Below are 12,356 nucleotides of genomic sequence, written 5' to 3' on the forward strand. Positions count from 1 at the left end.
TTCCAGTCTCTCGCCCTCGGCTGCGGCTTTACGCAGTAGTGCCACGCTCCCCTGGCGGCTTGCCTGCCCGACCCAAAATGTCCACCTGCGTTTACACCCCCGCTTCTCCCTTGAATCGACGCAGCCTAGGCAGTGCAGCCCCACGGCCCCCCCAGGTCCTGCATGTATTGGGGGCCAGACAGCAATTCCCTCTGGCACGCAGGGCTGCGATCCACCGTGCAGCACAGCGATGGCCTGCCGGGTTTTGGCCAGGTCCCTTTGGGCCTCCCTCTCTGATGCTGGCACCAGCACAGCTCCCGGCTGCTTTGGCTTTGCTTTTTTTTCTTTGCAAAAGACTTTCCCTTCTTTGCTGAAGAGAATGGGATGGTCCAAGCCTTGCTGACCCGGGCACATGATGCTGCCTGCCCCCTGGCCACAGAAGCGGGCAGCGATGTGCCCCTCACCAGGCCTGCAGGCCCCTGGGTGCTGAACCAGGACAGGAGGCTGGCGGAGCAGGGATTGCTGCTGCCGCTCCTCTTCGCCCTCCCCCGGCGCTGCTAAATACGGCACTTCTAAATGCAGATCTTTCTTTCTTTTTGCTGTTATTTTTCACCCCGCTCCCAGTTGCCTCCATGGCGCAAAACCGCAGTAGGGGCATCGAGCTGGCAAGGCCACCCTGGAAGCCGTGAGGGGCTTTTAGCAGCTCCCCCCCCAACTTGACGTGCTCGTCAGCCTGTCTCTGCTTTGTGGGAGGGGAGAAGGGAGACTGTGCTTGCAGCCCCCATTCCCGTGGCCTGGGGCGGTGGGTACTGTTGGACCCATTTTAAAGAGTGCGAAACTGAGGCTGAGCCCCCGGGCTGGCTCCAGGGCCAGGCCGGCGTGAAAGGGAGGGGAAGCCAAGTGTCCTGGGGAGGGGGCAGGGGTCCCCAGCCGCCCCCGCGGGGCACCCAGGCTCCCTCCCCGCTGCCCTCGAGGGCTCCGCGTTCAAGCCTGGGGCGCGGTCCCCGCCGTTTAACCCCTTCGCGTCCCAGCCGCGCCGTACAGCGCCGAGCACCGGCCGCCGCCCCCGGGCGCCACTTGTCCCAAACCGTCTCCTAGGCGACGGGGGAGGGGGGCAGGGGCCCAGCTCCGCGCGGGCCTGGCCCTTTAAGGGCGTGTCCCGCAGTCTCCATGGCAACCCCCCGCGGAGGATGCTGCGGGAGGCGGGCGGCGGCGGCTCCCCGCGGCCACGGGAGTGCGGGGCGCCGCGGGGGCATGCCGGCCGGGCGCGGGGCCGCGCGGGGCAAGTGCGGGGCAGGGGCGCGGGGCGCGGGGCGGGCGCGGGCGGGCGCTGAGCGGCGGGCGCTCCCCGCAGGCGGCCCGGGGCGGCCGGCGGCGGGCGCGGGCGCGGGGCCCCGGCGGAGGATGGCGGCGCGGGGCGGCCGCCGGCCCTGAGATGCCCGCGATGAGAGGCCTCCTGGCCCCGCAGAACACCTTCCTGGACACCATCGCCGCGCGCTTCGATGGCACGCGTGAGTGCCGCGGGCCGAGCCCCGCGCGTGGGCCGGGCCGGGGGGGCTCTGCACACAGAGCGGCTGCGGGGTGGGCACCCCCGCCCCGCCCGGAGCTCCCGGCCAGCTTCGCCCGTGGGCGCGGGACACGTCCCCGCGGATAGAAATAGCTCCGCCCCGCGCACACCTGCTCCCGGGCAGCAGCGGGACGTCGGCCCCGCCCGCCCGGCTCGGCCTCAGTCTCCCCGTCTGTAAAATGGGCACCAACCCCCAGGCCCCCCCCCCACCCGTGGCCCGGGCTATAAATACCCGGCGGCGGCGGCGGGAGTGACAGTGCGCGGGGGGCGGCCCGCGCCAGCGCCTGTCACCGCAACTGCAATTAGCGCGCGGCGGCCCCCGCGGCGCGTCACCGCCTGGCAGGGGGCTGCCCGGCCTGCCACGCGGGTCCGCGCCCCCGCCTCCAGCACCGCGGACAGCGCCCGGCCTGCGGGCGGGGGCATCGCGCCTCTGCCCCCCGCCCCCGGGGCGGCCCGTGTGCAGATGTGTGCGAGGGACGTGCAAAACACACCCACGCGTGCTGGGGCGCGCTGACACCCACAGGCAACAATGCATGCAGCAACATGCACAGCGCCTGCAACAATGCATGCACGCGCACGCAACATGCGCGCAAAAAGAGCCAGCAAAGCGCACGCCAAATACGTTCAGATAATGCAGCGTGCATGCCAAATCCACGCGAAGGTACTCACGCATGCTAGATGCACGCACCCCCGTGCCAAGCACGTGCAAACACATGCACAACTCCTGCAAAGCACACAGACACATGCAGAGTACACACACGCCGCAGGCAAATACGCGCAAAACCTGGGCAACAGACACATGCAGCGGGCGCGCAGAACGCATGCGAATGCACTACGAGATGCAAGCTGCGCACCGCGTGGGCAAAATACACGCAGCCACAGGTAGGACGTGCAAGATGTGTGCAACGCGTGCGAATCACATGCAAAGTGCGCGCACGGATGTATATGCATGGAAAGTGCCTAGAACAAGCATGCCAAATGTATGCAACGCAGCCGGGGTGGGGGGTGGGGGGGACCCCACGCGGCCCCCTGCCCACGCCCACGTGTCTCGCAGACAGCAACTTCGTGCTGGGCAACGCGCAGGTGCGCGGCGCCTCGCCCGTGGTCTACTGCTCCGACGGCTTCTGCGACCTGACGGGCTTCTCGCGCGCCGAGGTGATGCAGCGCTGCTGCTCCTGCCCCTTCCTCTACGGGCCCGACACGGCCGAGCTCGTGCGGGGCCAGATCCGCCGCGCGCTGGACGAGCGCCGCGAGCTCAAGGCCGAGCTCGTGCTGTACCGCAAGGGCGGTGAGTGCCCGGGCGCGGGGGGGCGCGGCGCGGGGCCAGGACGGCCGCAGCGCGGACAGGCCTGGTGGTCGGGGCTGGGAGCCACGACCCCTGGGGTGCCACGCCGCCCAGAGCATCTCCCCCCCGCACCCAGGCGTGCCCTTCTGGTGCCTGCTGGACGTGGTGCCCATCAAGAACGAGAAGGGCGAGGTGGCACTCTTCCTGGTCTCGCACAAGGACATCACCGAGACCAAGAGCCGGCCCGGCGCCGAGGCCCGGAGAGAAGGAGGTGAGCGGGGTCGCGCCACGGGGCGGAGGTGGCACGTGGCACCGGCGGGGCCCGGGCACCGCGTGATGGGCACGTGTCTCCACGCAGGCGGGCGGCGCCGCTACGGCCGGGCCGGGGCCAAGGGCTTCAATGCCAACCGGCGCCGGAGCCGCGCCGTGCTCTACCACCTCTCGGGGCACCTGCAGAAGCAGAGCAAGAGCAAGCACAAGCTCAGCAAGGTGCGCAGAGCTGGGGGAGGGGGGGGGGCCGCGCGGCCTGGCACTGACCTCCGACCCCGGCCCCCAGGGCGTGTTCGGGGCCAAGCCGGCGCTGCCCGAGTACAAGGTGGCCGCGATCCGCACGGCGCCCTTCATCCTGCTGCACTACGGCTCCTTCAAGGCGGGCTGGGACGGGGTCATCCTGCTGGCCACGCTCTACGTGGCCGTGACCGTGCCCTACAGCGTGTGCGTGGGCCCCGGCACCGCCGCCGCGGCCCCCGGCTCCGCGCCGCCCGCCCGCGCCCCCCCCAGCGTCTGCGACCTCTGCGTGGAGATCCTCTTCATCCTGGGTGAGCCCCCGGCTCCCCCATGCTGGGCTGTGCGACGCCCATGCCCCTCGCCCCCTGCCACCCCAGGGCGTTAACCCCTCGCTCCCCGCAGACATCGTGCTGAACTTCCGCACCACTTTCGTCAGCAAGTCGGGGCAGGTGGTGTTCGACCCGCGCTCCATCTTCCTGCACTACCTCACCAGCTGGTTCCTGCTCGACCTGGTGGCCGCGCTGCCCTTCGACCTGCTCTACGCCTTCAAGGTCAACGTGGTGCGTGCCAGCCCCGGACTTCGGGCCAGGCTGGCGGGGAGGGGGGACCCCAGGCATCCAGCCCCGGGGAGGCCTCGGGACCAGCTCCGGGGTGGGGTAGATGCCGGGGCAGGGCCGGCCGGACTCCCCTCTGCCCTTCACCCTGCAGTACTTCGGCGCCCACCTGCTGAAGACGGTGCGGCTGCTGCGGCTGCTGCGGCTGCTGCCAAACCTGGACCGGTACTCACAGTACAGCGCCGTGGTGCTCACGCTGCTCATGACCGTCTTCGCGCTGCTGGCACACTGGGTGGCCTGCGTCTGGTTCTTCCTGGGGCAGCTGGAGATCGAGAGCAGCCCCTCGGAGCTGCCCGAGATCGGTACACCTGTCCAGGGGTGCAGCCGGGGGGGTCCCTGCCCTGTGGTTGCCCTGACCCTTGCGCCCCCACCCCACAGGTTGGCTGCAGGAGCTGGCACGGCGCCTGGAGACCCCTTATTATCTGGTGCGGAGGAACTGCAGCGCGCCCCCCACGGGCCCGGGGCCCTGGGCCTCCCCTGGCCCCGACTGCAGGGGCAACGGCAGCGGCTGGGAACTGCTGGGAGGGCCGTCGCCGCGCAGCGCCTACATCACCTCGCTCTACTTCGCGCTCAGCAGCCTGACCAGCGTCGGCTTCGGCAACGTCTCGGCCAACACCGACACCGAGAAGATATTCTCCATCTGCACCATGCTCATCGGGGGTGAGGGGGGGGGGCCGGGGGGGCAACAAGGCTTGGCGGTAGGACCCGAGCATCTGGGCTCCCAGACCATGCACCCCTTCCCATCCAGCCCCAGGTGTCCAGGCTCCCAGCCACACCACAGCCTGAATCTCCAGCCCCCCGCTCCGTTGGAGGAAGGGGGTGAGGGGAGAACCAGACCCCACTCCCCTCCCGGCACCAGGGGTTGGGACCCCGGTGCCCAGGCTCCCAGCCCCACCTGACACCCCCCGCTCTGTTGGTGGAAGGGGGCAGGGGCAAATCCAGGCTCCCGGCCCCGCCTGGGTGGAAGCCACGGGCAGGAAGGGGGTCCTGGGTGTCCGGGGCAGCTGACGGTGGTGGTGGTCCCACAGCACTGATGCACGCCGTAGTGTTCGGCAACGTGACGGCCATCATCCAGCGCATGTACGCACGGCGCTTCCTGTACCACAGCCGCATGCGCGACCTGCGCGACTACAGCCGCATCCACCGCCTGCCCCCGGCGCTGGGGCAGCGCATGCTCGAGTTCTTCCAGACCACCTGGGCCGCCAGCAACGGCATCGACACCCGCGAGGTGCGGCGCGTGTGCGTGCACGGGCCTGTGGAGCATGTTTGTCCTTGTGTGCACCCATGATTGTGAGTGCCTACATGCAAGTGTGTCCTTGGGGGGTGCGCCTGTGTGTGTGTGTGTGTGTGTGTGTGTGTGCGCGCTTGTGGGCGTGTGCCTGTGCAGGGGCTGCGCACAGATACATGCAAGGGCATGGGCTGGTGCATGCGCGTGCCTGTCAAGCATGTGTGTTCGTGTGTGCAGGCATGTGTGGGTGTCTCGACATGAATGTGTGTGTGTGTGTGTGTGTGTGTACTTGGGAGTGCACCGTGTGTGTGCATGAGCATACACATGCAGGCACCCATGGGCTGGTGCATGTGAGTCCCTGTGTAGCATGTCTCCTTGTGTGTGCATGTGCATGTTGGTGTATACACATGAGTGTATGTGTGTGTGTTTACGTGCTTGTGTGCACACAAATGCCTGTGCGCATGCGTGTCCTTGTGTGTATGGATGTGTGCCCCCACATGTATGAGACAGAGACAGCATGTGCGTGTGTGAGGTGCAGTGTGGCTACCTCTGGACATGTGTGTGGTGTACGTGTGTGTGTGAACGCAGATGTGTGTGTATGTGTAGACACAGCTGTGTGAGTGCATGTGTGTGAGTGCATGTGTGTGTGTGCGCATGTGCATGGTGCCTGCCCCAGCCTCTCTCCCTCACCCTGGGGGGTGTAGCACAGTGGTGGGGGGTTCCCAGACCTGGGCAGGGGGGAGCCGAGGTCTGTGGGGAGACCACCCCCCCAGTAGGACCCAGCACCCCAGGCTGGGACAAGCGGGTGCTGGGTCCTACCGGGGGAGGGGGAGGGCGGGGTTGGTTCCCAGACCAGGACAGGGGAGGCGGGGAGGGTCCCCAGCCTGCAGCAGGGGTGCTGGGCCCTAGGGGAGGGGAAGGAGGTGCCTGGCAGGGTTAACCCCCCGCTCACGGCCCTTAGCTGCTGCAGAGCCTGCCCGAGGAGCTGCGCGCCGACATCGCGCTGCACCTGCACCGTGACCTGCTGCAGCTGCCGGCCTTCGGCACCGCGAGCCGGGGCTGCCTGCGGGCGCTGGCGCTGGCGCTGCGCCCCTGCTTCTGTGCCCCCGGAGAGTTCCTGCTGCGCCGCGGCGAGGCCCTGCAGGCTCTTTACTACGTGGGCGCCGGCTCCATGGAGGTGCTGCGCGACGGCACCGTGCTCGCCATCCTTGGTGCGCCCCGGGGCCCCCACACCAGGCGGGGACCCAGGCGTCTGGGACCCAGAACACCCCCCCACACATGGTCCTGATAGGGCCCCTGCACCGTAATAGTGCTCCTGGGCCTGGGGGTGGGAGGGCATAATAGTAACCCATGCTTCAAACACACACACACACACACACACGTGTATACACATGCACACACACACACACATACATGCAAGCACACATTTGCACGTGCACACACAAATGCACACATGCAAGCATGCAGTGCGTACATGCACATGAAATAATGGGGTGGGGACTTCAGGGGGGTCATGATTAGGGGAGCAGGAGCAAAGCATGGACTGTGAGTGTGGAGGGGCCTGATTGCTGAGGGGGAGATCCTGGGGGCATTACACTGGGGGGGAAGAGACCCTAAACCTGGGAATTGGGGGTGGGGGGCAGATGTCCATGGCTCTGAGCTGGGGGAGGGGAGCATGAGCACTGGGGGGGCAGGTCCCAGGGGTATTACAGTTGGGGGGGTGGAGAGCCCCTGGCCCAGGCAATTGGGGAAGGTCGGGGGGGTGGAGGGGAGTTGAAAGCAATGTCCAAGGCTGTTGGCTGGAGGGTTGGGTCCATGTTTGAGAGGGGCAGGGGACAGGACTGTTAGGCTGAGGGGGAGAGGCAGATAGCCTTGGGGGTTGGGGCAAAGCCGGCTGGGCACGGGGTGGAGGAGGGGGGACACATAGCTCCTGTGGTCTGCCGGGGATGCCCCTTCGCAGGGCATGGAGTCGGGCAGTCCCTGGGGTGTCCCAGCCCCCCACTGACACACCCATGGCTGCAGGGAAGGGCGACCTGCTGGGCTGCACGCTGCCGGCACGGGGCCGCGTGCGCCAGGCCAACGCCGACGTGAAGGGCCTGACCTACTGCGACCTGCAGTGCCTGGCACTGCGTGGCCTGGCTGCCAGCCTGGCACTCGACCCTGACTTCGCCCGCACCTTCCGCCGCGCACTGCGCGCCGAGCTCAGCTACGACCTGGGCGCCGGCCCTGAGGTGTGCAGTGTGGGGGCAGGCACCGCGGGGCTGGGGGCATGGGATGGCACTGACTGCACCCCCTCGCCCCCCTCGCAGGCCGACACCAGCTCACAGAGTGGGGACCCCACACCACTGTCCACACTGGAGGAGGCCGAGCCGGACGCCCCTGCTGAGCCCCCCAGCCCTCCCCGGGCCCCGCGCCCCCCACCCCGGCGCCCTAAGGCCCTGCCGCTGCACGGCCTGTCCTGCACTGGGCCCCCGGACCTCAGCCCCAGGTAGGGGTGCAGGGGGATGAGACAGGCCCAAACTCCTGGGTGTGGAGAAGGGGGTGCTTGGGGGCCCAGACTCCTGGGCTCTGCAGGGTGACAGAGGGGACTTTGTCCTGCAGGGTGGTGGACGGGATCGAGGAAGACGCCTGCAGCGCTGACAAGCCCACATTTGACTTCCACGTTGGGCCGGACTGCACCAGTCCCTCTCCTGGGACAGGTGAGTTTGGGGCCGCCTTGGGTGCTCCCTGCCCAGGGCTGGGTGGCAGGAGGGCACAGTGGGAAGGGGGGTCAGGGCTAACCTGTGCTGCCCCTTCCCCGCAGACAGCAGCCTGCTGGCCCCCCCACCGGAGGTGCTGAGTGCTGGCACCATGGAGAAGTTGCGCCAGGCGGTAAGAGCTGGGGCTGGCGGCTGCATCAGGGCAGCGCGAGGCTGCCCTGAGGCTCACACATCCCGTCCCCCCCCCCAGGTGGCTGAGCTGTCGGGGCAGGTGGTGCAGATGCGCCAGGGGCTCCAGTCGCTGCGCCAGGCCGTACAGCTCATCCTGCGAGCACCACCTGGCCCCGGCGCAGCCCCACAGAGCACAGACGTGGGTGCTGCCACCTTCTGCCCGCACCAGCTGCCACCCTGCCGTGGCCTGGACTGCGCCACAGCCCCCGCTCTGCCCGCAGCAACCTGGGGCTGGGCCCCCCCCACTGCCCACAGTTCGCCCTGGCCACGTGCTGGCGCCATCTGGGCAGCAGGGACAAGCTTAGAGCACAAGGCTGAGGGCCAAGCCTATGAAAACCTGCACCCTGCGCCTGCCCACTGCGAGGACCGCGAGCCCCAAAGCCCCAGACTGGAGAAGACACCGGGTCCTGCACCCCTAACGCTGCCCTGGGACCCGCATGGGCTGGAGCTGACGCTGCTGGGATGCCAGGGCCCTGCAGGTGAGGGCCTGGCCGGCGGCAGCGCAGGTTGGTGCCGTGAGGAAGGCACAGGCTTGTGAAGGGCAACGGGCTGGGGGAGGGGCATAAAGCATGGTGGGGCAGGGCTGCCCCTTCATTTTTCAATTAAAAACCTGCATTTGGAGCCTGCATCTCTCACTGGGTGCCAGGACAGGGGGGACTAGGAGCTACTGCGTGCAGGAGGGGCAGCCAGGGGCACCTGCGGCAGCCCCCCATCCCAGCAGCATCGAGAGCCCAGTGCCAGGGGCACAAAACTTTTATTAGGTGCAGCCGCAAGTCACAGGCCACAGGCAGGACCCTCCCCCAGCCCTCACTGCTGCGTAATCTTGGCAGCCTCAGCCTTGATGAGTGCAATCAGATCCTGGTTGATGAGAAAGACGAAACGCAGGCTGGCGATCTGGAGAAAGAGGGCACGTGTCAAGGGGAGGTCAGATCCTGCCTCGGGCCTGGGCCCCCCCCCTTGACCCTGTACCGCAGCTGCACTCACCTCCACCACCGAGTTGTTGTTCAGCTTCCACTTGCTGCCGCCCAGCACAGGGCGCCCGTCGATATAGATGGGGCGCCGGCCCTCGTTGGCGATGAAGAAATCCCCGTTGTTCTTCAGCTTGATGACGCCTACAGTGACAGGGCAGGGGGTGAGCAGGAGCCTCTCTCCTCTCCAACCACCCCCAGCACAGACACCCCAGCTCCGAGGCACAGCATGGCTCGTGTGCCTCCCCGTGACGCACCTTGCTTGCGGGAGATCTTCCAGGCAGGGCCCTCCAATGCCAGGTCCACATCGATCTGGTTGTCCTTGGTGGCTCTGCCCAGCGTGATCTGCAAGGGGCCGGGCCTGAGAACTGTGCCAGCTTCCACTAGGAGGGATCCCACCCCCCCCCAAGCTTCAGGGTACCTTCTGCCCACCCAGCAGCCCCCAAACGGAGCCCGGCGGCCTCACCTCCCGCGAGCGCATGAGATAGCGCACCATGCGGCCCCGTAGCACAGCCAGCGTCTGGCTGTCGAAGTCGGGGGAGCTCATGCCTGGGGGGAAAAGGATGAAGCTTAGAGATGCCCCCCAACCCCTGGGAGTACATGGGGAGGGAGTTGTGTATACCTCATAGTTTTAAGGGTCAGAAGGGACCTGAACAGATCATCAAGTCTGACCTCCTGCCCTGGGCAGGAACAAGTGCCGGGATCATAATACCCCAGCCTCAAGCAGCCCAGCTGGTGCTGGGGGGGGGGAAGGCAGGAGGCCACAGCACTCACCCGTGATGCTGTCCACCAGCACCTGCCACTTGTGCAGCTCCTGCTCCAGCTGCCGGATCTCCCGCTTCTGGTGCCGGTCAGCCACGGTCAGCTCTGTGGGGGGAGACGGGGGAGCACTTGGGGCAGCCCCCCTCCCATTCCACCCTGTCCCATGGCACCAAAGGCAAAGGACGGGGCTTCCTCACACCCACCCCCCATGACTCACCATGCTCCAGCACCTCATCCTGCAAGTCCCTGCAGAGAGAAGCTGCACTCAGTGCCCCCCCAGCCCAACTCGTGCTACCCCTAGAGATCCCCACAAAGCCCCCCACCTCGGTCCCACAGGGGCCCTGGGGAGCAGCAGAAGCTGCCATGCCAATGCTGCAGGGACACCCCGGCCACCCTCACTTCAGCTTGCTGTCGTCGATCATGTCCTCAGCATCCGAGAAGTTCAGCACCTGGTCACCCTTGGGGAGTGGCTGCACTGAACATACATGGGGGGGTCAGGGTCCGGAGCCCCCAGGCAGGCAGAGCCCATGGCCCCGGGGCTAGCAGCAGGGAGGAGGTGGGCACAGGCGCTACCTGTCTGGTCGGCCAGGAGGTAGTACTGCTTCATAAGCTGCCAATGCACCTGCAGTGTCTTGGCTGTGCGCGCTAGGTAGAAGGTCTCAGGATGCTTGTGTAGAAGCTCCTGGAAAGTGTCCAGCGTGGGCTGGCTGGTCTGGAGGGACAGGACATGGCTCAGTAGGAGGGGGCGGAAGGATACAGCTAGGAGCCCCCTACTTCCAGCCCCTCTTGCCACAGCCTGGGAGGGTCGGGGAGGGTCTTACTGAGCCCACTTTGCTGAGCAGCTGCTCCTCGGCCTTGCTGAACAGCAGCTTGCTCTGGATGGCAGCGATGGCCTCAGGGTGCAGCTGCCGCATAGCCTGGCATGCTAGCCTGTGGGGTGCAGACTGTCAGCTAGCCCAGCCCCTGGGCAGACCCACAAGCCCACTCCCCCCATGGCTGCCCTGCTTCCCTGCAGGGGTGGAAACTGAGGCCGGAGCGGTGGGAACCAAGGTTGCAGTCCAGGGAAGCACTTACTTGGAGATGACAGGGTCGTAGAGCAGCGCGTACCAGCGCTCCTGGATCTCCCGCAGGTTGAAGCGGCAGCTGAACTTCACACCCAGGTGCACCGAGGTCAGGTCGTTAGTCTGCAGAGCCCAGGAGAAGGCTGGCCTCAGCAAGGAGCCCAGACGAGCCCCCCTCTTGCCCCTGAAACGCTACCCCATCTGGGCAGGACCTCGTGGCCCGTCCAGAGCCTCCTCCCCTCCCTGTCACCTGCAGCACAGTGTTGATGAGCAGCAGGTCGTCAGCGGGCTTCCAGCGCCCCAGGTCCTTGGTCACTTGTGGCGGCTGCTTGCTCTTCTTCATCCGCTTGGCCAGGCTGGGGGTCGGCACCGGGCTCGGCGCCACAGGGGCCGAGATGGATTTGGAGACCTGCTGAGGGCCAAAGCCAGTAGCAGGGTCGGGAGGGGGGCAGAACCCCAGCCCCAGCCATCCTGCAGACAGCTCAGGGAGGCTCCAAGGCAGGAACCCAGGGACACTGATGGGGGGCACGCGGGTGGCGGGGAAGGAGGCACCAGCTCTTGTAGGGGGAGGAGTGACAGGGGTCACGGGAAATGTTCCCTGGGGGTCCGCAGCTGGCACCTGCCCCAGGGGCTCGCCATGTGACTCGAGCGCCCCGCACCTTCTTCTTCTCGCTGGAGGAGGGCTCGCTGCCAGAGCAGCGCCCAGGCTCAGCGCCGCTGGGGCCCTTGGCCCGGCTGGACGACTTGGCCAGGCTGCTCTCTACCAGCTCATCGTCGAACTTCTTCCGCTTGATGAACCTGGGAGCAGCGACAGGGCTCCGGGTGAGTCCCCACCACGAGCGACCGGGGCCAGCCCGGCCCGCGGCCTCGCCTCGCCCAGGGCAGCAGCAGGGTCCCCCCCGTACCTGGAGGAGCTTCGGCGCTTGGGGATGGTGCCCGAGGCCTGCGACGAGCTGCGCTTCTGCCCCGCCAGCGACTCCTCGTCCTCGGAGCGGCTCGCTGCACCCGACGCCATCAGTCTGGAGGCCAACGCGTCTGGGGGGCACCAGGCCTCAGTGCTACCGCCCCCGGCAGGGCCCCGCTCCCTACGGAGGCTGCGGCTGGGCCCGGGCGAGGAGCGGGGGCTGCCCGCGGCCAGGGACATCTCCCTGCAGCACCGGGGCCCAGCGCGGGAACTGGGACAGGGCCCGGGCGCCTGCGCTTCCAAGACCCCCAAAACTGGTCGAAAACCGAGGCGTCCGGGGTCCCAAATCCCCTCCCCCAACCAGGAGATAACCCACGGGTCCGGACCCACCATTCCCGGCAGCGTCGGCTCCTGCTCCGCCAGGGACGAGGAACCACCTCCGGGTCTCTGACAGGAAGAGAGGAGTCACTTCCGGGTTTTCTCCATGGGCGCCGCCATGTTGCCCAGCCCAACTTGGTGCCTCCATGGGGGCCGCCATCTTTCTATGGGGC

The 12,356-nt window shown here is 67.5% G+C and overlaps 2 protein-coding genes across 4 annotated transcripts; one reads left to right on the plus strand and one right to left on the minus strand.

The window, feature by feature from the left end:
* The first annotated feature begins 978 nt into the window (after nt 1–978).
* On the plus strand, nt 979–8,717 carry KCNH3 (potassium voltage-gated channel subfamily H member 3). 2 transcript variants are annotated; one of them, XM_090055925.1, is made up of 14 exons: nt 979–1,490; nt 2,601–2,834; nt 2,968–3,102; nt 3,190–3,320; nt 3,388–3,649; nt 3,741–3,898; nt 4,047–4,254; nt 4,331–4,612; nt 4,981–5,180; nt 6,142–6,391; nt 7,203–7,668; nt 7,782–7,879; nt 7,984–8,051; nt 8,130–8,717. In XM_090055925.1, exons 1-14 carry the CDS (start codon nt 1,415–1,417, stop codon nt 8,646–8,648), a joined length of 3,087 nt encoding a protein of 1,028 aa, XP_089912051.1. In that variant the 5' UTR covers nt 979–1,414; the 3' UTR covers nt 8,649–8,717. The 2 variants fall into 2 exon arrangements, with proteins under 2 accessions (XP_089912051.1, XP_089912050.1); XM_090055924.1 differs by lacking the exon at nt 979–1,490 and having other exon boundaries at nt 1,505–2,834.
* Nucleotides 8,718–8,845: 128 nt separating this feature from the next.
* MCRS1 (microspherule protein 1) lies at nt 8,846–12,315 on the minus strand. Of its 2 annotated transcripts, none has more exons than XM_090055927.1 (14): nt 12,196–12,315; nt 11,807–11,936; nt 11,561–11,699; nt 11,152–11,310; nt 10,915–11,024; nt 10,662–10,770; nt 10,414–10,552; nt 10,240–10,315; nt 10,058–10,086; nt 9,853–9,945; nt 9,545–9,627; nt 9,336–9,423; nt 9,095–9,222; nt 8,846–9,004 (listed from the first exon to the last, which is right to left on the minus strand). In XM_090055927.1, exons 2-14 carry the CDS (start codon nt 11,914–11,916, stop codon nt 8,918–8,920), a joined length of 1,350 nt encoding a protein of 449 aa, XP_089912053.1. In that variant the 5' UTR covers nt 11,917–11,936; nt 12,196–12,315; the 3' UTR covers nt 8,846–8,917. The 2 variants fall into 2 exon arrangements, with proteins under 2 accessions (XP_089912053.1, XP_089912052.1); XM_090055926.1 differs by having other exon boundaries at nt 11,152–11,313.
* Nucleotides 12,316–12,356: the final 41 nt, after the last annotated feature.

This window comes from Crocodylus siamensis, chromosome 6 (assembly GCF_052110815.1).
Source record: "Crocodylus siamensis isolate JL-2025a chromosome 6, ASM5211081v1, whole genome shotgun sequence".
Lineage (NCBI taxonomy): Eukaryota > Metazoa > Chordata > Crocodylia > Crocodylidae > Crocodylus > Crocodylus siamensis.